The sequence below is a fragment of the Schistocerca serialis genome, chromosome 3 (assembly GCF_023864345.2).
Source record: "Schistocerca serialis cubense isolate TAMUIC-IGC-003099 chromosome 3, iqSchSeri2.2, whole genome shotgun sequence".
Taxonomy (NCBI): Eukaryota; Metazoa; Arthropoda; class Insecta; order Orthoptera; family Acrididae; genus Schistocerca; species Schistocerca serialis.
The window spans coordinates 310,303,174-310,328,878 of NC_064640.1; the positions used below are offsets into that span (position 1 = coordinate 310,303,174).

The following is a 25,705-nucleotide window of genomic DNA, read 5'->3' on the forward strand; positions in this document are numbered from 1 at the left end:
ACTATTCTACTGGGCAACACATGTAACACACACAATAATACATAGTTTAATACAACTTACTGTACTCGTACAATCTATCAACAATGAAAGTTAAGCCTCGCTGTTATGCTGACAAATATGCAGGACATTATGTAGTAGATTAACTTCCTTTATTGAAATAGTATATGATATTTGCCACTTATGAATGATCGATGTAACCAACCCAAAAATATTGAAATGTTTGCCCATTGTTTTGATATCTGTGTACTTTTATGAATGAGACTTTGAGGTTGACGATATTAAGTTTATTTTTCTTATTTGCAGGTGAAACCATTGGTGTTGCACAGGACAATAAAGTGAAGCATGGCTCTGAACTTCAGGGAGAACTTGAACACAAGCCTGTAGAAATATGTGACAAATACTTTCAGTTTCGCAGACAGTTTGTTAATTTAATGTTTTGCAATTATGCAAAAATATTTCACAGCATACATGATATTGCTAATGCCGCTGATTACATGAGTGAATCTGATATATTGTCATCATTGTGGTGGGTGAGTGAAAATGTATTTTTATGGATTTTATTTGTGACAATTTCATGAGTAATACAAGCATCCATTAGTTACTAGACGTAGTAAATTCTTTGGATTTTACTGATTAGAACTATCTGGAAACTCTTTTTTGGTTAAAATAATTTTTGATATTGGTCCACATCATTGTAACTACTAAAACAGCTAAATTGCTGACAGTTTGACAGACTTGCTGTGGTCATCTTCAAGGTGGTACACTGCTGTGTACTGATGAATGTCTTCCTTTATGTACTGTCATTTTCGGCTATCTGGTGGCTATCAACGTCACATATCTTGGATGTCACTGGACAGTTTGAAGAGAATTTTATGGAGGAGTGACTGTATGGTCCATGGTGTGGGTTCCTGTTGTCATGTCCTAGTTCATGAACCACGGGCAACGTATGAGTGACCAAGTAAGTGGTCCTGACAGTCAGGATACCAGTTACTTTGGAATAAGGCTGGGCATCTCGGACATATTCTGAGTCATGGTCACCTTTGTGCTCAGACGGCAAAGACTACCAAATCCACCGGTTAGTCCCTCAACCGTTAGGGGTGAAACCCAATGGGACCCGGGGCAAGTAAGGCTAGCAACCTGCTTCCTTGGTACTTTAAATATGATTCTGGCAACAGTCAGAGCAATATGCCTTGGACCGTTGGAGGTGACGGAGTCCCACCTCTAATTGACAAACCAGGGACTCCTAAGATACGACTCGGCAAATGAATGGTAACAAAATGGGGAGCTATTAATATCAATGGGGGCTACTCTGGGGAGAAGGTAGAGTTGGCAGAGGCTGCAAGTAAGATGGGGTTGGACGTTTTAGCTGTTAGTGACATTCGGGTAAGGGGTGAGAAAGAAGAGGAAGTGGGAGAATACAAGGTTTACCTGTCAGGAGTCAAAGCAGGAATAGCACAATGGGATGTAGGGCTTTACATCAGGAAAGAAATAGAATCCAGCATAGTTGCAATAAGGTACGTAAACGAACGACTGATGTGGATAGATTTGACAGTGTCTAACAAGAAAATTAGGATTGTGTCAGTATATTCACATTGTGAAGGGACAGATCAAGATAAGATGGATAGTTTTTATGACGCACTCAGTGACGTAGTTGTTAGAGTAAAGGACAAGGACAGTGTTTTGCTCATGGGTGATTTTAATGCCAGGATTGGAAATCGAACAGAAGGGTATGAAAAGGTTATGGGTAAATTTGGAGAGGATATGGAGGCCAACAGGAATGGGAAACAACTCTTGGATTTCTGTGCCAGTATGGGCTTAGTAATCACAAGTTCCTTTTTTAAACATAAGAACATTCACCAGTATACTTGGGAAGGCAGGGGAACCAGATCTGTCATTGACTATATAATAACAGATCAGGAATTTAGGAAGGCTGTGAGGGACACACGTGTATTCAGGGGATTCTTTAATGACACTGATCACTATTTAATCTGCAGTGAAATTGGTATTGTGAGGCCGAAAGTGCAGCAGGTCAGGTCCATATGTAGGAGGATAAGAGTGGAGAAACTTCAGGATAAGGAAGTACATAACAGTGATCTCAGAAAGGTGCCACTTAGTTGAATGTAGTCAATTACAGTCATTGGAAAAGGAATGGACAAGGTACAGGGACACAGTACTAGAAGTGGCTAAAGAATATCTTGAAACAGTAGTGTGTAAAGGTAGGATGAAGCAAACAGCTTGGTGGAATGACACAGTCAAGGCAGCCTGTAAAAGGAAAAAGAAGGCGTATCAAAAATGGCTACATACTAGAACTCAGGTAGACAGAGAAAGTTATGTTGAAGAAAGAAACAAAGCCAAACAGATAATTGCAGCATCCAAGAAGAAATCTTGGGAAGACTTTGGAAACAGGTTGGAGACTTTGGGTCAAGCTGCTGGAAAACCATTGTGGAGTGTAATTAGCAGTCTTCGAAAGGGAGGTAAGAAGGAAATGACAAGTATTATGGACAGGTCAGGAAAACTGCTGGTGAATCCTTTTGATACCTTGGGCAGATGGAAGGAATATTTTGAAGAGTTGCTCAATGTAGGTGAAAATACGATCAGTAATGTTTCAGATTTCGATGTACAATGGGATAGGAATGATGATGGAAATAGGATCACATTTCAGGAAGTGGAGAAAATGGTCAATATATTGCAGTGAAATAAAGCGGCTGGGGTGGATGAAATTAAGTCGGAACTTATCAAATACAGTGGAATGTCAGGCCTTAAATGGCTACACAGGATACTTAAATGGCGTAGGAGTCAGGACAGGTTCCATCAGACTGGACGAAACCAGTAATCACACCAATCTTTAAACATGGAAACAGAAAAGATTGTAACAACTACAAAGGTATCTCTTTAATCAGCGTTGTGGGTAAAATCTTCTCAGGTATTGTTGAAAGGAAAGTGCGAGTATTAGTTGAGGACAAATTGGATGAAAATCAGTGTGGGTTTAGGCCTCTTAGAGGTTGTCAGGACCAGATCTTTAGCTTACGGCAAATAATGGAAAAGTGTTATGAGTGGAACAGGGAATTGTATCTATGCTTTATAGATCTAGAAAAGGCATATGACCGGGTTCCTAGAAGGAAGTTATTGTCTGTTCTACGAGATTATGGAATAGGAGGCAAACTTTTGCAAGCAATTAAAGGTCTTTACATAGATAGTCAGGCAGCAGTTAGAGTTGACGGTAAATTGAGTTCATGGTTCAGAGTAGTCTCAGGCGTAAGACAAGGCTGCAACCTGTCTCCACTGTTGTTCATATTATTTATGGATCATATGTTGAAAACAATAAACTGGCTGGGTGAGATTAAGATATGTGAACACAAAATAAGCAGTCTCGCATATGCGGATGACTTAGTTGTGATGGCAGATTCGACTGAAAGTTTGCAAAGTAATATTTCAGAGCTAGATCAGAAATGTAAGGACTATGGTATGAAGATCAACATCTCTAAAATGAAAGTAATGGCAGTGGGAAAGAGATATAAATGGATTGAGTGCCAAATAGGAGGAACAAAGTTAGAACAGGTGGGCGGTTTCAAGTAGTTAGGATGCATATTCTCACAGGATGGCAACATAGTGAAAGAACTGGAAGTGAGGTGTAGCAAAGCTAATGCAGTGAGCGCTCGGCTATGATCTACTCTCTTCTGCAAGAAGGAAGTCAGTACTAAGACTAATTTATCTGTGCACCGTTCAATCTTTCGACAAACTTTGTTGTATGGGAGCGAAAGCTGGGTGGATTCAGGTTACCTTATCAATAAGGTTGAGGTTACGGATATGAAAGTAGCTAGGATGTTATTGCCTGTGCTAACCTGGACAACTCTAGTAGTTAATTGGTAGAATGTAGCATGTCGGCTGTCTGTTGCCTATGCCATTCTGGTAAGTGATTGGTGGGCATCTCTTATTGGTAATTGTAAGACAACAGCAAACAGGTAGCTTGTATCCAGGGGATATTGTTTTTCTACAGCAAGACATTAAGGCTGCTCAGCAGTCCTCTCACGGCCACCATCTCCCTGTCAAACCTGGGTCAGGTGGTGCAGCCAGCTGGTGAACACACGGTCCGTCAGGCTGAAATAACCAGCAGCCAGGCCAAATGTAACTTTTAGCCATTGTCCCTGTTCATGTTGTTAGGGCACTTAATTATTTCAATAGTCTCTCTTATTTTCTGTTGCTGCTACCACGGCTGCCGAACAAGCATGTGAGGTTCTTGAAAATGGATAGGATGGTCACATTTCTAGTGATGTTTTGCCACAACTGACTTTTTTTATGTCCCAGTTGTATGTAATTATCATGCTCCAAAAAGTCAGCACTAATGGGTCTCCCAGTTTCACCAATGTAGACTTCACTGCACTCACACGCACACACACACACACACACACACACACACACACACACACACACACACACACACACACACACGCACGCACGCACCTATACACCTCTCCACATGTTGTCAAGGTTGTTTAGACTACGCTGCAAAAGTTTCACGGGGAAGGCCTTGCACACCCTCCATACGCTCCCAACCTCTCCCCATGTGGTTTCCATTTTTGGAGTCCTGAAGAAAGGCATTCATGACCATAGATTTGCTTCGACAAAGAGGTGCATACCTGGGAATGATCGTGGTTTTGTAGGTAAACGAAAACATTTTTCCAGGAAGGCATTGATAATCTTGTCTCAGTGGGATAAATTTATAACATTTATGGTTATAACTTTCAAAATAAATATTTTAATTACTTTTTCCATCTGTTTCATTTTCATTCGGCTGCATGCAATAGATCTAGTTGTGTTAAACACAGGCCTTGGAACTATAACATAATTATCTAAAAAATTGTGTGCAGTGGTACACCTGATTAAAAATGTTAACTATATTTTTCCAATTTGGTAACATGAATATATTTATAGTTTTCAAACTCCTTCCATTGAAACATAACGGTTTTATCCAGAAGACACTTAAAAACAAACTAGCCTTCTTCACAGTGTGTTACCTGATTATATACCCTTCTAAAAGAATTGGCAGATCATTACACGCACCTTGATACAGAGATATGATTACCCCAGCCACTTTGAAAAGACAAACTTGTCATGTTTAAGAAGCTCCTAATGGACCATTGTTACCTGTCAAGTTCTGTAGTCCATTTCGTGGCAGTCATGACCTTTTCCTTTCATCAATGGCCCACGTGTGGGAATATTTTTGAGGATGTGTTTGATTCATTCCAAAAGATACTTTTCAACATTGGAAAATACAATTATCCACTTCTCTTACTGTTTCTATGTCATTCAAAACACTGAAACCTTACTGACTCTTTGTCTGTCATGATCTTTTAGGTGGTGGACTCGGGCAAACCAAATTGCTATAGAATCTCATTTGGATTCCTCACCTTCAAACATATGAAAGCACTTAATTTTTTACATCTTCAGCACCCAAAGTATTTATGCTATGCAAAGATAGAATATGTATGTTTCTGTGTCAGACCTTTCAGATATGATGAAGGCCTTATGATTGGAATGCTAAAACTTGCCCCAATACCTTTTCTCCATGCCCTTTGCAGACAATGTGCTGCCATATCTGAGGTGACAACAGGCCACAATTAGTGTTTAGAATGAGCTTCGTGCTCCCATACTCCCAAGAATACTTGCAAACTGCACCATACTGAACACCACTCATTCACCCACCCATCTTAAGTCTTGTAGACCTGTGTTGGAATGTGGTGTCCTATTGAAGTGTCAAGCCTCTCTTCTGAAGCGATTGTGGTGACATGCTACAGTGCATGCATGCTCACCACCTGGTTGCTTCAGTGGACAACAACAGCAGACGACACGAATCAGCCTCAAGAAAAGCAGACTGAAGTGGTGCAACCTCTCTCCACCATGCACTGCCTAAAGGCAGCCTCAGGATTTTTCTGAACAGGAACATGTGACAGAAAGAGCTCCATGATGACCACTTTCTGCGTCAATGCCAAACGACTGACATGCTCATTCCAAACGAGTTAATGTTACATAGCCGCCCTACACCTTGTGCCAAAGAAAGGTGGTATGTGATGCTGTGTGGGTACTTTCAGGCACTTAACTTCAGAACAGTGCCATATTGTTGTTGTTGTTGTTGTTATCCCCTTCTGCTTTTGCTCAATTATATCAATGATTTGTGTGGCGCAGCCATTTTCAGTGAAGTGGAATGTACAAAAGCGTGTACACAGATACCGGTTGCCACTGAAGACATAGAGAAGAAGGCTTCATTACACCGTTTGGCCTCTTTGAGAGTGCCTTAGTGGCCATTTAGCCTCCATACACTGCCCAGACATGGACATGTTTCCTTGACAATGTTCTACGTAGTATGTCGGGGTGTTTCATCTACTTGAACGTTATCCTGATTTTTTCACACAATCTTGTGGAGCACTGCCGGGCACCTCCAGGAGGTATTCTCTTGCTTCCAGGAGGCTGGTATCATTATCAACTTGGAGAAGTGTGTTTTTGATGTTCTGGAGATCAACTTCCTGGGCCACAGGCTATTGTCTGCATGCTCTCACCACCTTGACAAGAAGGTCTCGACTGGGTCCGAGCTCCCACATCCCATTACATGCAATGAACTCTGCAGGTTCCTTGGGATGGTGGATTTTTCCAGGCACCACCTAAAGGAGGCTGTGAGCATGCAAGTGTCACTCATGGCCGCACTCTAAGGCGACCACGAAAAACAGCAGTGGGACCATTCGCTTGATGGCACAAATGTTGAGCAGTTTTGAACAAACCAAGCACGATCTCTTGCAAGCTACTCTTCTAGCGCATCCCCACCTAACGGCTTCACTCGCAATTGTCGCTGACACCAGTCAGTCTGCCATAGGTGCAGTTCTGCAACTGTGCGTTGAAGGGACTTAGTAACGCTTGGCATTTTTTCAACGAAACTTATGGAGCTGCAACAGCATTGGGCCACATGTGATCATGAGCTCCTCACTGTTTATGAAACAAGTAGGTATTTCTGCCCCTCAGTGGAGGGGTGCCGTTGAACGATTTTTACTGACCACTGCTCCTTGACCATGGGTTTCTGGCACAAAGAGGGCATGCAGATCTTGCCATGCCAATTCCAGCAGCAGGCGTATATTGCGCATCTCACCACTGATGTCTGGAATATAGCTAGAATGGACAACAGTCACCCTTCATTAGCGACTGTACACCCTTACCACTCTCCCCGCTCCGCCCTTCGGAGCACATCTGTTGTACCTTCCCCCAGATTTCTGCAAAGCAGCCTTCAAACATTTGCATGGCGTAGCCTACTGTGATGTCCATGGGACTGCTGCAGTTGTGCAGGGTAGTTCTGTCTGTCGCAGAATCCAGCACTACTGCACCAATAGGGCTTGCGCTTACATCACATGCCAGTGCTCTAAAGTAGGCAGGCGTGTATGTGCCCCAATGCCCTCCTTCCACCTGTTGGACCAATCCTTCTCCCTTATACAAGGTGTTTCCATAAGAGCGTGAGAAACTGTAACAGGACATAGAGGCTGCTCCACTGTACAATTTAAGGTAGGAAACCCATGGTTCGAGAAGCCAGCTTAACGAGGTAATAGGAATAAAATCACATTCATGTGTAATTCTTTATTTACATTAGTTGCAGTTAAGTGCAGATGCCATCATTGACACAATGTACATACCATTTGTACTGTATCTTACAAAATGTTCAGAAAGTGACAGCCATCAACCTCAATGGTGGCATGACATTGGCGAACAAGATTCTGATGTACCCTGATAAATACCCCTGATGTGCCCCCCAGGGGGCTCATGGTCCTTTCATAAGGACATGCATGGCTAGCACGGGGCCCCGAGGTATTGCAGCCTTTCTTCTTTCCCGGATTACATTTCCTTTCCCCTCCCCTACTTTCCTGTCCTTGCTCCTTCCCCTACTTTCCTGTACTTGCTCCTTCCCCTACTTTCCTGTACTTGCTCCTTCCCCTACTTTCCTGTACTTGCTCCTTCCCCTCTGCCCTCTCCTCTCCCTCTCTTAGTGTCCTTGTTTGTGTTGGCCCCGCTATCCTCCTGGTTATGTTGGCTTTGCGGTTTGGTTTTTGTTGAGTAATTACCTCATCCTTTTTGGCATTCTCTGGTTTCTTTCTGGGTTTGACCTCCATTACTAAATTTCTATTCCGTAGTGTGAGCCATTTGGGGAATAGCACCTTATCTAGTGTCCCCAGCGTGTGCCCTCCTAGTTCCTTCCGTCTTTTCCTTCATATCATCGTCTGATGCTCGGGTACATAGCCAGTACAGTAGCCAACCCGTGTGGTGGGGTCGCTATGCACCCTTTTGGTTGAGCCCCCTGAAATTACAGGAACCACACTTCTGGTACCTGAGCTGTGACCTCCTCATGTAAGCCTAGGAGTGGTTGCTTGTCATCCTGGAGCATCGGAACTCCCAGCAATGGCCATCGTGCCAGACGGCCCTTGCTGTGGCTGGGTGCCACCCGTGGGGAGAGCACCTGATTGGAATGGGTGGTATCAGGGTGGATGTTATGCAAATGAAACACGTATGGGTCCAGAACTCTGGCCGTTCTTCTACGGCCGTCTCTTTGAATGTAAATGATTCTTTTAGTGCTGCTTCTTCTTCCCCTTTGGCCTTCCCTTCCATGGCTATCCCCTGGGAGGAGGGTCAGGCTCGTTGGCTCAAGGCGAAACCTTTCCCCCACTATCTGGTTTGCACCAGGACTGATGGGGATGCTTTCACCAATACCAAACCTTTATTTATTGTGGAACACATTCAAGACAAGTTTGGTAAAGTGGATTCTCTGAGCAAGATGTGGTCGGGTTCGTTGTTGGTCAGAACTGCTTCAGCTGCCCAGTCTGCGGCCCTTTGTGCCTGTGACCATCTTGGCACAATTCATGTGTCCATTACCCCCTCCCCCTCCCCTCCCCCACCACTCTTTGAATATGGTTCAAGGTGTAATTTTTCACAGGGACCTCATCCTTCAAACCGATGAAGAACTTAGGGACAATCTAGGACAGCATGGTGTTCACGTTGTTTGTCATGTTCAGAAGGGCCTGAAGGACAATCGCACTGATACTAGTGTCTTTATCCTGGCCTTTGAAGGGGATACCCTCCCTGAGAAGGTCAAGATCATGGTTTATTGATGTGACACGAATCCATACATCCCATCACCTATGAGATGTTTTAAGTGCTTGCGTTTTGGACACATGTCTTCCCGCTGTTTGCAGACCCCTATCTGTGGTGACTGTGGACATCCACTCCATGAGGGGAGTTCCTGTGCTCCCCCTCCTGTGTGTGTTAGTTGTTATGGCAATCATTCTCCACATTCACCGGATTGCCCGACTTATAAGTAGGAAAAGAAAATACAGGAGTATAAGTCCTTTGATTGTCTAACCTACACTGAGTCTCGAAAAAGTATACATGTCTTCATCCTGTGTCAATGACATCTAGCTATGCTTTAGTTACATCTTCACCCCTTCCTCCCCCTTCCTTACCCCAGTCTCGAACCCCTCTCCTCCCCCCCCCCCCCCCCTCCCCTGCTGTTCCCACACCCTCACCTCTGGGCGCCGCTCCCTCTCCCCATCCAGAGAAGTGTTCCCGGCACCTTCTGGTCTGCTGACACACAACGACCACGGAACCACAGTCTGTGGTCCCCCAGGTCACCTACTCTTTTTCTGTTACAGATTTTGCTGCAGCTGGCTCCTTTTTGCAGCATAGCCCTTCTCAATCTCAAACAGAAAAGAAGAAGAAACATAAGTCCCGGGACAAGGGGCCTCTGATGTCGCCAGTGGTCCCATCCCAACCTAGCTCTGACCTCCTCTTCATGGGTGTCACCCCCTCCTTGTCCTTGACAGATGGTGACCCAGCAGCATGACTGGCTTTAGCCTGATCACCTCCCACTTGAATCATCATTCTGTGGTTATCCAATGGAAATGTAATGGATATTACCGTCACCTTCTGGAGTTGAAATCCGTTATTTCGTTTTACTCTGCAGCTTGTGTGGTTCTACAGGAATCTCGTTTTACTGATGATCACTCACTGACCCTCCGTGCGTTCCAAGCGTTCTGTTGAAATCGGGTCAGCTCCCGGCGGGCCTCTGGTGGCATTTGTACGTTGGTCTGTATGGACGTTGTTAGCATGTGGATTCCTCTTCAAACTACATTGGAAGCGGTTGCTGTTAGGGTCCATCTGGACTCTGGGGTCACAGTTTGCAATCTTTATCTCCCTCCTGACAGGACTCTTACACCTGTCTTTCCAACGCCCCTGTATACTGCACAGGTTTTTTTTTTTCTCCCTCTTTGTCGGGTTGTATTGATGATGTCCTACGTGACATGTCTGATGCGATTGTTCGCACTGCTAGCTTTGCTATCCCATGCTCATCTGGACCATTTCACTGCTGGCAAGTCTCGCGGTGGAGTACAGCCATTGCCATTGCCATAGCCATTGCCATCTGTGATTGCCATCGAGATTTGCAACACCTTAACAGGCACCCATCCTCTGCCAATTTTATTACCTTTAAACACCTTTGCACCAAAGCCCGTTACTTAATCAAACGGAGCAAACGGGTGTGTTGGGAACGCTTTGTTTCTTCCCTTGGTTCTACTGTCCCTATGTCATGGGTATGGGTTACACTTCGCTCTTTTTAAGGTTGCCATCGGCAGTCTCCCCTCTTGGGCCTTGCTCTTCCGGATGGCCTTTGCACGGACCCTTTGATTCTCATGGGACATTTTGTGACCCATTTCGCAACAGCATCAGCATCAGCCTGCTATCCGGCTGCTTTCCTTCACCAGAAACAGCGAGCCGAAGCTTCCGCCTTATGTTTTACTACTTGTCTGTCGGAATCTTGCAACGAACATTTTACTGAATGGGAACTTCTTTTCACACTTTCTTCTTCTCATGATACAGCCCCTGGCCCAGACTCCATTCATAACCAATTGCTTCAACATCTCAGTGCTCCACAACGACATCTTCTTCTCTGTGTGCTTAACCGTATTTGGCTTCAGGGTGACTTCCCTTCTCAATGGAGGGATAGCATCATGGTTCCCATCCTTAAACCTGGTAAGAACCCCCTGTTTGTCTAAAGCTGTTGACCAATTAGTGTGGAAAACATTGTTTGCAAGTTACTTGAACGGATGGTTGCCCATTGGCTCAATTGGGTCCTCGAATCTGGGGATTTATTGTCCCCTTACCGGTGTGGCTTCCGAGAAGGACGGTCTCCGATCGATCATTTACTTCGGTTGGAATCCGCAGTTCGGCAGGCTTTTTCCCAGCGCCGCCATTTGGTTGCAGTATTTTTTGACGTTTGCAAGGCCTATGACACAGTTTGGCGCCATCGTATCTCACTTACACTTCATGGGCGGTGTCTTCAGGTCCCAATCCAGATTTTTATCTGCCAGTTCCAGTTCCATCGGTCGTTCAGGGTTCAGGGTGGTACAATTTTTAGTTCTCCACAGACCCAGGAGAATGGCATCCCACAGGGTTCCGTATTGAGTGTACTTCTTTTCCTCATTACTGGACTTGTGGCCTCCGTTGGTCCTTTGGTCACCCCTGCTGTATATGTGGATGATTTCTACATTTGGGTTGGTTCCTCTTCGATGGCCTCTGCAAAGCGGTAGCTTCAGGGTGCTATTTGGTGTGCCTCTGCATGGACGCTCTCACACGGATTTCAATTCTCTCCTTTAAAACTGTGGGTGGTCCACTTCTGTCGCCATACTACAGTCCACCCCGATCCAGAGCTCTAGGTTGATGCACATCGATTACCTGTGGTCCCACAGTTTCATTTCCTGGGTCTTCTTTTTAACAACAAGCCCACTTGGCTGCCTCATATCAGACTTCTGAAGATAGGATGTTTCTGTAAACTCTGTGTCCTTCGCTTTCTTGCTGACACCTCTTGGGGTGCGGATCATTCCACTCTTGTCCGCTTTTATCGGGTTTTAGTGCTGTCTCACTTGGACTATGGTTGTCAAGTTTATGGTTAGGCTGCTCCTTCCACAATGCACCTGCTGTATCCAGTCCACCATCGTGGTATCCATTTGGCCACCAGTTCCTTCCCTACTAGCCCTGATGATAGTCTCCTGGTTGAAGCTGGGATCTCCCATGCTCCCCCTCCCCCCTTTCTGTTCGGCAGTCCCAGCTTCTGGTTTCTTATGCAATCGCTGCTCATTCCTCTCCCAGTCATCCTTCCTATTATATCCTGTTCCCAGACCAAGGCCATCATCCACATGATTCCCGCCCTCAGACAAGTTACCGGCTGGGCTCCGCCTTGCGTCTCTTCACTGTGATTTTCAGGTTCCTTCTTTGTCCTGTCTCCCACGTTCCCTCCCCAACACCCCTCCCTTCCCCCCTCCTTGGTTAGTTCCTCGGCCCCGGATTCGGATGGACCTCCGCCGAGGTCTGAAAGATTCCGTTCCACTGATGGTGTTCCATTGTTTTTCCCGCCAAATTTTATGGGAGTTTCAGGATGCTGGTTTTTTTTTACACCGATGGTCTAAATCTGCTGATCGTGTAGTATATGCCTTCATATCCTCTGTTGGCATGGAAAATCATCTCCCGCCAACTGCATGTGGGGTGTTTACTGCAGAATTGATGGCAGTTTCCCAGGCCCTTACTTTTATTAAACAGTCCCAACTCAATTGCTTTTTGTTATGTACAGACTCAATAAGTGGCTTTCAGGCTATTGACTGGTGTTTTTCCCACCATCCTTTGGTCTCGGACATCTGTGACAGTCCTGCTGATCTTCACCATGCTGCTTGTTCCGTTGACTTCCTTTGGGTCCCTGGCCATGTGGGTATCCTAGGTAATGAGCTTGCTGATTGTGTGGCTGGAGGAGCAGTCACTAACCCCCCTTTTCTGCAACCCCCTCCTGTAGCAGATTTACGGCTTCATATCAAATCCCACTTTGCACAATCATGGGCCAACTCTCGGGAGGCTACCTCCCTGTCTAGTAAACTTCGTGCGATTAAGGTGACACCTGTCCTGTGGCGTTCTTCCTTCAGCCTCTCCTGAAAGGACTCGACCACACTGTGTCATCTCCGCATAGGCTATACCAGGCTGACCCATGGTTTTCTTTTGCTTAATGAGCCACCCCCACTTTATAGTAGTGGAGCCTTATAGTCAGTAGCCCACATTTTGGTGGAATGCACCCTTCTTTTGGCTCTGCGTAGTAAGTACAGACTTCCCTGCACTTTACCTTTAATATTGGCAGACGATTCCCGGATGGTTGAACTGGTTCTCAGTTTCCTCTGTGAAAGTGGTTTTTATTTTCGGTTCTAAGGTTTTTAATCTTCTTCTGGAATAGGGGCAGGGTAGTGAGGGTTGGGTTGTCTCCCATTGTAAGCTGTGTTTGGGGATTGATGCCTCCCGTCCCTGGCCAAGATCCTCTTTTTCTCTCCCTTTTACTCTGTTTTTATCGCATTTTAGTTTTGGTTAGTCTCCTTTTACAATATGCACTTTTACATTATAGGGGTTGAATGCTTTTGAATATCAGGTGGTCTTGCCTGTATTGCATCAGAGGTGGGATATTTCCTGCCTCTAGCATAGCCTTGGGGTTGCCCACTTGCTGACTTCTCTCCTTTTGTTTTCACCATTGACAACACGGCTGCACTTTTACATTTTATCGTTATACTCTTCTGAGACGTAACTCTGTCCGAATGGACCATCTTTGAAACAAGGGACTGATGACCTTGCTATTTGGTCTCTTCAACGCCGACCAACCCACCCCTGGTGTGTTTTGAATCATACCACAGGCAGCTAAAATTCTGGCAACTAATTCAATCTCCGTATCGACTTGGGTCTCATACACAAGTGACTTTATATACCCCAATAGGAAATAATTAAGGGGATTCAGTGAACAGCCAAGTGTGTGTTCTCCAACAACTGGTGTAGAAATACTTGCATGAACTTCACAAGTACAGGTGGCCACTCAGATGGCCAGGTAGAAGATATGACCCAGTGAGAATGTCCCAGATATTCACAACAAACCATACTTGGTGGTGTGACTCTGTTATAGCGTAAGGGTTTCCCTCATCCCACACATGGCTATTGGTGCTGTTTGAAAGACCATCATGGTCAAATAAGGGCTTGTCAATGAACAGCACGATTTGGAGCACTGACACAATGCGACTCTTGGTGCAAAGTCAGTCACAACCACTGCATGGACTCATTGAGAGTGATATGGCTGTAATTGTTGTCCCTGGAGTACTAGCAACATGCTAGTATGTGCAGCGCCCATTTCGCATGCAATACGACCAGTACTTGTAGTGGGGGTCTTCTGCAGCCCGTTCCAGCACATCCTCTTCTAAAGTGGGTGTCGTTTCTTCTTTCCAATGAACTAGTCTCTCGCATTCATCGAGCAAGAGAAATAAATGCTCATCATTACAGATGATGCCTGTTAGAAAATTGTTCCCTGTACAGCCTTTCAGCAGTGAGAGCGTTGCAATGTACTTCCACATACACAAGATGCTTGTCAGTGAGTTCAGCGAAACTGTGCAGGTACTGCTCCATTATATTGTACTGTATGTCTCTGAATAGCACTGAATGATGAATGGATATGTCATTGATCCGTACTACATTCTGTCATGGGACAATGTAAATACAACACAACAGAGCGACCTTAGGGGCAACTAAAGTAAACAAAACCTGCATCATAACTTCCTTGTAATCAGACTCATCATCCTTGTTTCTTGCAGGAAATAAAGAATGTACATGTAAATTAACAGCACAGTACATGTAAACTTCTATGCATGTTAGTTGTGAATAAGATGGAAAACAGTAATGCTAGACAATGCGGTAGACATGTTTACTTCCATATCTCCATATCCGACCTCGGGTTTCCTACCTCAAATTGTTCAGTGGAGCATTCTCTGTGTCCTGTTAAATTTTTGCACACTCTTATGGGAACGCCCTGTTTGTATGAATATCGTAGGCCCCTGCTGTCATCCAAAGGCCCGGTATCTTCTTACTATCATCGATAGGTTCACCTGGTGGCCTGAAGCAGTACCTCTGTCTGACACAACTGCAGGCAAAGTGGGGAAAGCCTTTATACACACATGGGTATCACGTTTCTGGTGCCCTGGCCACATCACCACTAACAGCAGGTGGCAGTTCACATCTTGTTTATTTAAGACTCTCGCTGCAACTTGCAGCAAGCTCATACATTTCACGACAAGCTACCACCCTGCTGCTAATGGCATGGTGGAGTGATTACACAAATCTCTAAAAGTTGTCGTCACATGCCACTCCGCATCTTGGTCTACCGCTCTGTGTACTAGGGTACCATAGGGACACATGTGCAAGGTTAGGATGTAAGGAAGTTCCCACAGGATCATGGAAAGATAAATGGAAGTGTAACAGTTTCTGTCCAGGACCTAACTATATTGTGCCAGGGTCTCCCACACAGCCAGGTTTGGCACTCCCTTAACATGATCCGAACAAACCGTACCAGAAATGGGGGCTGCTGTATACAGCTGGGGTTTTGTCAATAGCCCCGAATGAGACTGTAGAGCAACAGAGTAGACCATGGACTACATCATCCAACAGTGCTCCAAGAGAAGATACTCTAGGAAATGGACAGATGTCCAGGAAATTACAGCTGACACTGTTAACTGGATATCTGTTTTTGATGTAAAATAAAAGCTGATTGAGATGCTTCCATCTAAAACTATGTACAGTGTGAAATGGCAAAATATGTTTGAGATGCATTCTTTGAAATTGATATGCATTTTTAGCCCCGAGAGTGAAAGCTCTGGAAAATGTTTTATTTCAATGGTTACTCCAAGCTGCAGCTGTGTCATTTTCTCAAAGTGGGCCATTAATTCAAACAAAGGCTCTAGAAATTGCAAACAAGATGCAGTAATCATCTGTGTGTTCATGTTTAATTGGTTTAATCAACATGGCAGGCTGTTTACTGAATGTCTGTGGGAAGGCCAAATCTGTACATGATGATGATGATGATGATGATGATGATACTGCGTGGCAAAATAATGTTGTAGAATGCTCCATGGTACAGTATGAAGAACATGTCATATTTAATGCACCCAATTTGCCTATGCTTCAAATTTCTGGCTGACAATTCTTCTAATGTACAATTGCCATGGTGGTAAGTGACAGTACTCACTTGCACCAATGCTGAGAGGATGGAGAAACTGAAATTGTGTGTCATAGGTAAAGCTGCATTTCTATAATACAACCAATGAACATCAGCCCTTGGCTCAAGGAATAATAAAAGTGAAAAAACAAGTTTCTTCAGGTGCATTGTTCAGTTATACGTACAACACATTACTGCTTCAGATTCTGCAAAACCACTGAATTTCCTGCAGCAGCAAGTTTTATTTCAGTTGTGTGGGATGCTGTGGAATCTCAAGTCATCGAAACTGCTTTCAGAAGGGTGTCATTTTTATGTGAGTTTATTGGTCTTGTGAAATTGTTGCGGAAATGTTTTTCTAGTGTAACAAGTTTCAGTATGTGTACAGTCTCTTATGTGCGCATAAATCAATTAAAAATCCATTTGGCAAAATATTGGTAATTAGTCACCAACAGTTGTCTGCTATCAAGGAACAAAGGCCAACTATAGTTTTCAAATTGCAAGAAAAACCAATTGAAAGTTGAATAGGGTACCCCATCACATAATACAGTTACACAAGATATTTACAAAATACGTGTGGTGGGGTTCAAAATAACCATCATCTCTCAAAACTCTACAAGCCTACTTCCTAAGCGATAGTTGTTGTAGAAATGCTACTTGGGTGGAACAGAGTTCGAGTTGATAAATTGCTTTCTGTTTTAAATACAGTGAAACAACATTGTTCATTGAAACTTTTGTTTGTTATTTATTATATGGTGGATGATACTAAACATTTTTCTAACCTCACCATCTCACTCAGTGTGAAGGAATGCATATGCGGTTTTTCTAGCAAGATAATGTAAAGTGTAAGGAAAAAGCTGAATCTGTTCCTCTTTCATATTTGCACCCTATTTTCTTGTATGTAATAAAATGAAACTCCTGCAGTCATCATTATGATGTTATTTTATTATATTACAACCAGTTTAAGACTCAATTCACCACCTTCAGCCTGTACGCATAAACAGCAATGATAGCATCATCAACTTACCAACTTTACGAATACAAAAGACAGATTCAAAATGAAATAAGTATTAAAGACAATACTATATAAGTGAACTTACAGTAATTGTTTGATAAAAACCAACAGATGCATCAACTGTCAAATACCTATAATATAATTATATATAGTATACCATAGTGAATTTCTGTTCTATATGTTGTAGAAATGTATTATTTATTAATAAAATCATTAATTAAATATTCCATGATTAAAAATTGGTCAGTTAGATGACGCACTAAACTGCAAAATCCTAACGTAACCTATCGATCTACAAAAATAACTGTTGAAAATTGTAGGCATATGGAAGAAACTACACAACATGAAAAATAAGTAAACCAAAGAAATTTGCACCTATGTCCAAGTAGTCCTTCCAAAAAGATGGCATCAGCAATATCTAAGTGCCAATATAAGTAAAGCTATCAAAATGACAGTATAAAAATATCTATAGGTCATGTTGAAGTTATAAATTGCTAAAGTGAGGTGTCATATGCATAAAATGAATGCCCAAGAAAATTTCGAAAGACCAAATGTAGAAAGCCACCTATGTCATATCATACACAGAAGATACAAATCCCAAGGTGGTCATCCTCACAAACTAATACCACGGTTTTTGGTGTAGTATGATGTAAATGGTCTGGGTATGCTTTCTAGTGGGTATATTTAGTACAGGGTAACCACCTTAACATTCATCTGTCCATCCCCTAATTAGTCTTACAGCCTTAATGCCTGTGACATTTGCTGACATTATATTATACAAGTGGTTGTTTTATGCAGTTACACCTTTTTGTGACATTACTGAGTAGTATATATTGGGTCCATACATGTATTCCATGTTTTGTTTTATGGCATAAGTATTATCTTCACATATCCAGGCCATATTTGAGAGAGGATGTAGGGAGAGGTCTTTTTTGTGATTGTTGATTGCTTTGTTTGGATAGGATTAGTGGGTTACAGACACATTATTTGGTATAATATGATTTTTTGTTGGTATCAAATTTTTCATTAGAATGTTGGATACAGTAGACTTACAGGAAGCTTTTAACAGTGTTGACTGGAATACTCTCTTTCAAATTCTACTGGTTGCAGGGGTAAAATACAGGGAGCAAAAGGCTATTTACAATTTGTACAGAAACCAGATGGCAGTTGTAAGAGTCAAAGAGCACGAAAGGGAAGCAGTGGTTGAGATGTTATTCATTCTGTATATTGAGCAAGCAGTAAAGGAAACAAAAGAAAAATTTGGAGTAAGAATTACAGGGAGAAGAAATAAAAACTTTGAGGTTTGCCAATGACATTGTAATTCTGTCAGAGGCAGCAAAGGACTTAGAAGAGCAGTTGACCAGAATAGATTGTGTTTTGAAAGGAAGATATAAGATGAACATCAACAAAAGCAAAACAAGGATAATGGAATGTAGTCAAATTAAATCAGATGATGCTGAGGGCATTAGATAAGAATATGAGATGCTTAAAGTAGTAGATGAGTCTTGCTATTTGGGCAGCAAAATAACTGATAATTGTCAAAGTAGAGAGGACATAAAATGTAGACCGGTAATTGGGAGAGAAGCATTTATAAAGTAGAGAAATTTGTTAACATCAAGTATAGATTGAAATGTCAGGAAGTCCTTCCTGAAAGTATTTTTATGGAAATGAAACATGGATGATAAACAGTTTAGAACAAGAAGAGAATAGAAGCTTTTGAAATGTGGTGCTACAGAAGAATGCTGAAGATTAGATGGGTATATCACGTAACTAATGAGGTGGTACTGAATAGAATTGAGGAGAATAGAAATTTGTGTTACAACCTGGCTAGAAGAAGGGACTGGTTGGTGGGACACATTCTGGGGCGTCAGAGGATCACCAATTTAGTACTGGAGGGAAGTGTGGAGGGGTAAAACTCAAAAGGAAGACCAAGAGATGAATACATTAAGCAGATTCAGAAGGATGTAGATTGCAGTAGTTACTTGGAAGTGATGAGGCTTGCACAAGATAGAGTATCATGGAGAGCTGCAGCAAGCCAATTTTTGGACTGAAGACCATAGCAGCAGCAGCAACAACAACAACAACAACAACAACAACAACATATGATGTATGGATATTATGTGTTATGTGGATGTATATTATTAGTTAATGACATTTGTATGAGTTAGACAGTAGTTCTCATTTGATATTTGTTTTATGACACTAAACGATATATGGATACATTCAAACATGAATGTTGTTCAAACTGACTAACATCTTGTTGGGGTTTTTATATATTCAGTATATGTTATGACACTGGTGGTTTTCTATGTTTGGTCATATGATACATTCTGGACACTCACTTTATCCATATGAAATATGTGTGCTCCTCTACAGTTTGCACCTCAGCATTTTATAACTTTGACGTTATATATAAATATATTTATAGTGTCAGTTTGATAGCTTCACTTGTATTGATGCTTAGACACTGCTGATGCTGTCCTTTTTCAAGGGCCGGGATGGTTCCTTTCAAAGGGCACGGCCGACTTCCTTCCCCGTCCTTCCCTAATCCGATGAGACCGATGACCTCGCTGTCTGGTCTCCTTCCCCAAACCAACCAACCTTTTTCAAGGACTAATTGCACATAGATGCATATTTATTTGGTTTACTTATTCCTGGTGGCGTGTAGTTTCTTTCATACATCTGCCATTTTTTAGTAGAGATTGGTAAGTTACTTCAGGATTTTACAGTTCAGTGTATGATCTATCCGGTCAATTTTTAATTATAGAATATTTAATTAATGATTTTATTTTAAATAATACATTTGTACAATGTATAGAGTGAAAATTCGTTATGGCACACTATATATAATTCTATTTTAGGTACATGAAAATTGATATATCTGCTGGTAAATTCACTACCACAGTAGTGTCCTTGATTCTTATTCTGTTTTTAATCTCTCTCTGTATTTGCATATTTGGTAAGTCGAGGTGCTATAATTATCGCTTATAGATATAGGCCTGACGATGGCGTATTGAGTCGCTGAAACTGGTTGTAATTTGTACAAAAATAACATCATAACGACTGCTGCATGTGTTTCATTTTATTACATAAGTGAACGCGAAAGTCATACAGACCATCAGTCACAACAATGGACGTACCAGATTTTTTTTTTTTTGTGTTGATTTATGTGTCATGTGAATTATTATGCTGATAATAAGTGCAGAGTATTAGACAAAATTTTCACTTATATTTACTGAGTTACTCAATTGTAGACAAGAATAGGTTAGGTATCTGATAATTAGTTATAAAAAATACATCATTCAATTTTCTTGATTTAGTCATTTACTGTTTATTTCAGGAGAAACCTGTTTCGGAAGATGCTGGCTTTGTGTTGGCTGTTGGAGGAGTAATGACCTCATGTCACAATGTTGTAAAGAAATGGCAACCGTTAAAAGGTGAAGCTGGTCTGTCTGCAAAAAACATAATTTCATTGCCTGTGTAAGTTACATGAGATTTTTTTAACCTCTTTTATAATTTGTAATAAATTGTTTTGTAGTGCAGTTAAATATCACTTCTTTCTTTTGTTGTGGTGAAGCTTGACTACAGTAGTTCATGAATTATCATTTGGCCTTTGGTAGAGATACTTGTAATCTTTTTCATTAATATGGAAATGAAATTATTATTTTCCTCCCCACCACCCTCATCCAAGACAATGGAATTGTCTTACTTGTGATTATTAAATGGATAGTAGTCTATAAAGTCTTCTGTAATTATTTATTGTATTATTTTGTTTTCTGATATCCATATCATCAAGAATCTCATCACTGTCTAATCTACACTTATCACTTGACACAAGCAGGGCTGCCAACTTGTGTTGATGCTGTTATCTGAGCAGGTTTTATGATACGTTTTAACAAGGATGTCTGGAGAATATGGGAGGAAGCAGCCTGTGTGTCTCTGTCCTGTGCAAAATTAGCTCGGGAATTTTCATGGAGCAAAAACACTCCCTTGGACAGCTTCCAGAGATACTTTCTCTTGGCAGCCTCCTGTAACCTCATCAGGAGATTTAGGTAGTATGCTCCTGTAATGGTTTGCTCCTTCTCGGCATAACATTTTAGCACCACACTATGGTGTTCCTTCTCCTCCCCTCCCCCCCCCCCCCTTTTCCAAAAGAAAAAAGCCCTCAGCATCACGTTGCGTGAGGATTACCCTGACACAGCTGCACCGTTTTTGTTGCTGCCTTAGTTCGTTGGGTGTTTTGAATGAATGTGACTGGAACAAAGAGAGAAGTGACATCTGTTACTTTCAAAATGTTGTGCAAGATTTTGAAAAATGATCGATGACTGATTTTTCACTTTTTCCACTGTCACCTTGACTGCAACACACTAATCTTCAGTCACCAGGACCTCCACTTCTCTGGCGACCCCTGGTTCTTTACAGAGAGATGGTCTTCCACTTTATTAAATGTCATTCAGACTTGTTTGATCACCCTATAAGCATCTGCATCACCTAGAAACTGTATCATATAATGGTATATATATATTTTTTGTTGTAAGCTTCCACCTATTCGGCATCACTGTTTTAGTGTTCCCTTCAGATGCAGAACTATCACATGATATTCCAGTTTCTCAATGGGCTGCACCATTTTCTTTCAGCTCCTCTAGTGGCATGCTACAGCATTGTGGCACAAGGATTTCACTGTGTACAAGAACTGCAGACATGTACCTGAAAAAAAATTAATTAGACAATTTTATTTTTTTGATGTGATAATTAAATCTCCATGACTACCCTTCGTCATTTCATAATCCAAAACTTCCAAGTAAAATTACATTCTGCCAGCAGAATGTATAAATAGAGAGACCATACAAAAAGCTCTGAGGAAATCAAAGTAAATAAAACAATTAAATCAATGCTCTTGAAATAACTATAAACACAAATAAAAACAATGTGCAAATCCTATTTACAAAGATTACATTACTGCCATGAGATAATTCTCTATTGCTAGCATGCTCTCCTACTACTAGGAACTAATTCCTTGATGAACTTTGCAGTGGCTACCACCTGAACCCACTCAATTTATAAGAGTGACCAATTGTGATAATAAAACTGACAGTAAAGAAAATTGAATGGTGTTCAGTGAGATAGCTATGTGAATGTGAAGTTGCACATTAACTCAATTATAGAGTAGCTATGATTTTATTCTTAGGTGTTATTTTCTCATAACTGTGATATATATTTGAGAATAAAATTCAGTCATCAGTTTGCCATGTCCCGAGAGGGAGTGAGATTGACACGAATTGGATTTAGGGGTCTTACCTCGATCGATCTTCTTGAAGAGTAGAAGTAGGCGTGGGTAGCTTCTGCAACTCCGACAGCTAGAAGGAGCAAGTTAATGCTAAGGTGCAGGATACGGAACTCAGTGAGTAGTGATTACTGCTGCAGGGTAGAATTCATAAGATTACTTATAGTTTGATAACTGAGAATCCCTACTGGCACTATCTGGCACTACTTTCTGTCAGTTGAATCTCTTACTCTGGAATCTATCTCTCTGGTTGCTGCGGAGCCGAGGCTAGTGAATCGTACTAAGTTCCCACTTCTGCCGTAGAACGACATGGAGCTTGCGTCGTTACACTCAGCAGATCTCGACTGACAATAGGGTCCTCCTGGCCCATTATTTATACTACCTTCATGCGTCACATAAAGCTTCTAGCATGTTCTATACCTCCTCCCTGCAGGCTGACCATGTACTTGGTGTATTTCTATCATCATGTGATGTGAGAAAGCTACTGTGATCCCTGTTATGCATTCGGCTACAGCGTCCAGCTAGTCACATAACGCTATTTGTCTCTTGGCACTGCTTCGTCGCGCTGGCCCATATCGTCGACAAATACTGTCGCAATGCTTCCGTACTGGAGTGTATGCCTAGCTGCATCTCCCACTGAATAAGTCCTAATACATTTAATTTGTACTTGTCGCTGATTGAAATTCTCAACACCTCCCTCCTCCAGGGGAAATTTTATAAGCTCTGTCCTCGGAGGTTATAAAATTTCTGTTTTCTCTCTTTCAGTGCCAGCAGAACATTTCTCTTGTATTTATTAGTTCTAGACATTTGTACGATATATACGTCCTTCAAAATACATGGTGTCTTTTAACACACAAAATTCATATTACAACATTGGAAATTAGAATTTGTCTTTTACATTCATCACTCTTTATATAATACATGAATTACTCTTTTTAAATACATATCAATTAAATTTTTCTTCATACTGTTTTTGCTGATTTTTCTTTTTCATAGTACCTTTTATTTTTACAATCAACATTATCTTTTATCTGTTCGCATTCTTGGGGATTCCACCATGGGGGTGGGAGCCCTTGACATTATGGACAAGGTTGGTGACTGTCTTCTCTCCTTGCTTTAGGTGGTCTATGAAACTAATAGTGGTTAATTCATCTTCTGCATCCGGTTCAAGTTTTGATGCACGTGTGTTCTTACATTTTATAACCTCCTGTTTTGGGCTCCTACTATTAACAGTGTTCGTTATGCAAATATTTGCACAATACCTTCCACTCAGTGTGCACAGCTGTTGCCTACACTTATGACAGCGCTTACAGTATATGCATAAACAACAGGTAATACGAATTATAACTAGTGTTACAGGTCCTGTATACCCCCACAGGGAATACGTACTCATTGACCATCCTCGAAAGGTGGTTCGCTGTTGAGACTCAATTTCATCCTGCAGCTCGTCTATCTTATGTCCGGCTGCTTTTGACTCGTCTAAGTGACGTACCATATGCTCTAATGGTAACATTACTGGTATGTCTGATATTTTCTGCTTCTCCTCGTCTACTATACAACAATCAACATATATACTTGAAGGGGGGCTATATCCCTTTCACTAGTATTAGTACGAATTATTCTTTCTGACTGTAATGTTATCTGTGCACCATAGCCCTTACATTTACTCTTAAAACATAACTTTCCAGTTCCTTTGATTATAAGATCTGAGGGTGGCGAGTCATTACATAGGATCATCAACCCTTCTTCGTTTGTGACTACGAATAACCATTCGTTTCCCCGTATCTGCGTCCAGATACTTTCGTTCAATATGATATATTTTTGATTGCAATCTTTCGCTATCTTGTTGAAGGGTTGAAGCAGTCTGGCTCCACACCTCTCATGATTGTAAGTCGACATTAATACAAAGTTATGCTTACATATCTGGTGCTTTTTGGTTATTGTCTTACATATTAGTTGGTCTCCTCCCGTTTGTGCGTACTGTCTTTTTGCTTCGTCGATCACGAGAAACTCTTTCTCTGGGGTGATTTATGTAAATAACCTCTTACTATTATCATGTACTGCAGGTAAAGACCATATTTTATATAGAGAGTACTCACTGCTATCCACTAGTGGAACATTAAAGACGTAACTTAAAGTATTGCCGGCTAAGAATACATCTAGGTCTATTACGCATAATAACTGATACCCATGGTCTTCAGTGAGTTTGATTGGAAACTTCTTGTCTCTTAATTCATTTTTAATTAGCCCTAAATATTTTACTACTTGAATGGGATTTATCAAGTGTGGTTCCAACAAACCTTTCTGGGCATTTCCTATTGCCGATATAAACAGGTCGTATTCCCTTTCTAATTCATTAAATATGGTTGTCAACTGCACCAATTGTTCCATAATTGTTACCAAATTCAACGCTACTGTATTTTCCTATACGTGCTATTCTTGAACTCTTCTATATTTTTGCTCAATTTATGTATTCCATTCTAGATAATCTCTTTGTTTTTAGTTATCGCATTTATGGTTTGATTAAACCCCATAATTGATGCCCTTACTATGGTAACTTGTTCTTTGGATAGCCTTCACAATTCTCTCTGTTGTTCCTCTAGAACATCTATCTTGGCCCTGAAAAATGATACGTCCTCGTCTAATGTGCCAAATAACACTTTACGTGTTTCACCTCTGAAATTCATAATACCTCTTTTTGTATGTTTTGATTCATGTCAGGCTAATTGATCTATTAACTTCCTTACCACCTCTATCTTCCCGCTATGTCAGCTTATGGTTTGGTTTGCATGCTCACATTCTACTGTACTCAGTCTCGCCTTTTGTAATTTCGTTATGCAATTTGCCACTGCCCTGGTGAGTGCCTGATTCGTGCTTTCAAATTTAGCATGCCATGCCTTTAGGTTGAAGTAACTCACTATTCTCCATGTCGTGCCGTAAAGGTGTACAGTTCCTTGATTGTCGTAGTAGATACCAGGTGTTGAATGGAATTTCTGCACCCGCACTTCCTTTGTAAGTATCTCGTCTTCCGTTACTTCGGCCACTGCGATGCTTCCGATTATCAATACTCTCCACATTATGTGTGCAGCCATCATCTGTAATTAAAAGAATTCTTTTAGTCTGTTGGCATGTACTTTTATGCACTTCTTCTCTTTTATTCTTATTACCACATTTGGTGCTTTTACATCTATGACAGTGAATGGTCCTCTCCATTGACTATCGAGTTTCCTTGACGCTTTTGTCAAATAAGAGTACTTGATTGTGCTTTCTGAATACTTTTTGGTTTTGTGTCTTATCGTATTGTTCTTTGCTTTATTCTTTGCGTCGCTGT

The 25,705-nt window shown here is 41.7% G+C and overlaps 1 protein-coding gene across 2 annotated transcripts in view; it reads left to right on the forward strand.

Moving 5' to 3' along the window:
- Positions 1-25,705, forward strand: part of LOC126470111 (cell cycle checkpoint protein RAD17) — a 135,425-nt gene that overhangs the window by 73,970 nt on the left and 35,750 nt on the right. For both annotated transcript variants that reach the window (XM_050097715.1, XM_050097716.1), the window contains exons 9-10: positions 304-530; positions 20,431-20,570. In XM_050097715.1, the coding sequence (XP_049953672.1) occupies positions 304-530; positions 20,431-20,570 (367 nt within the window). The remainder of the gene's footprint in view (positions 1-303; positions 531-20,430; positions 20,571-25,705) is intronic.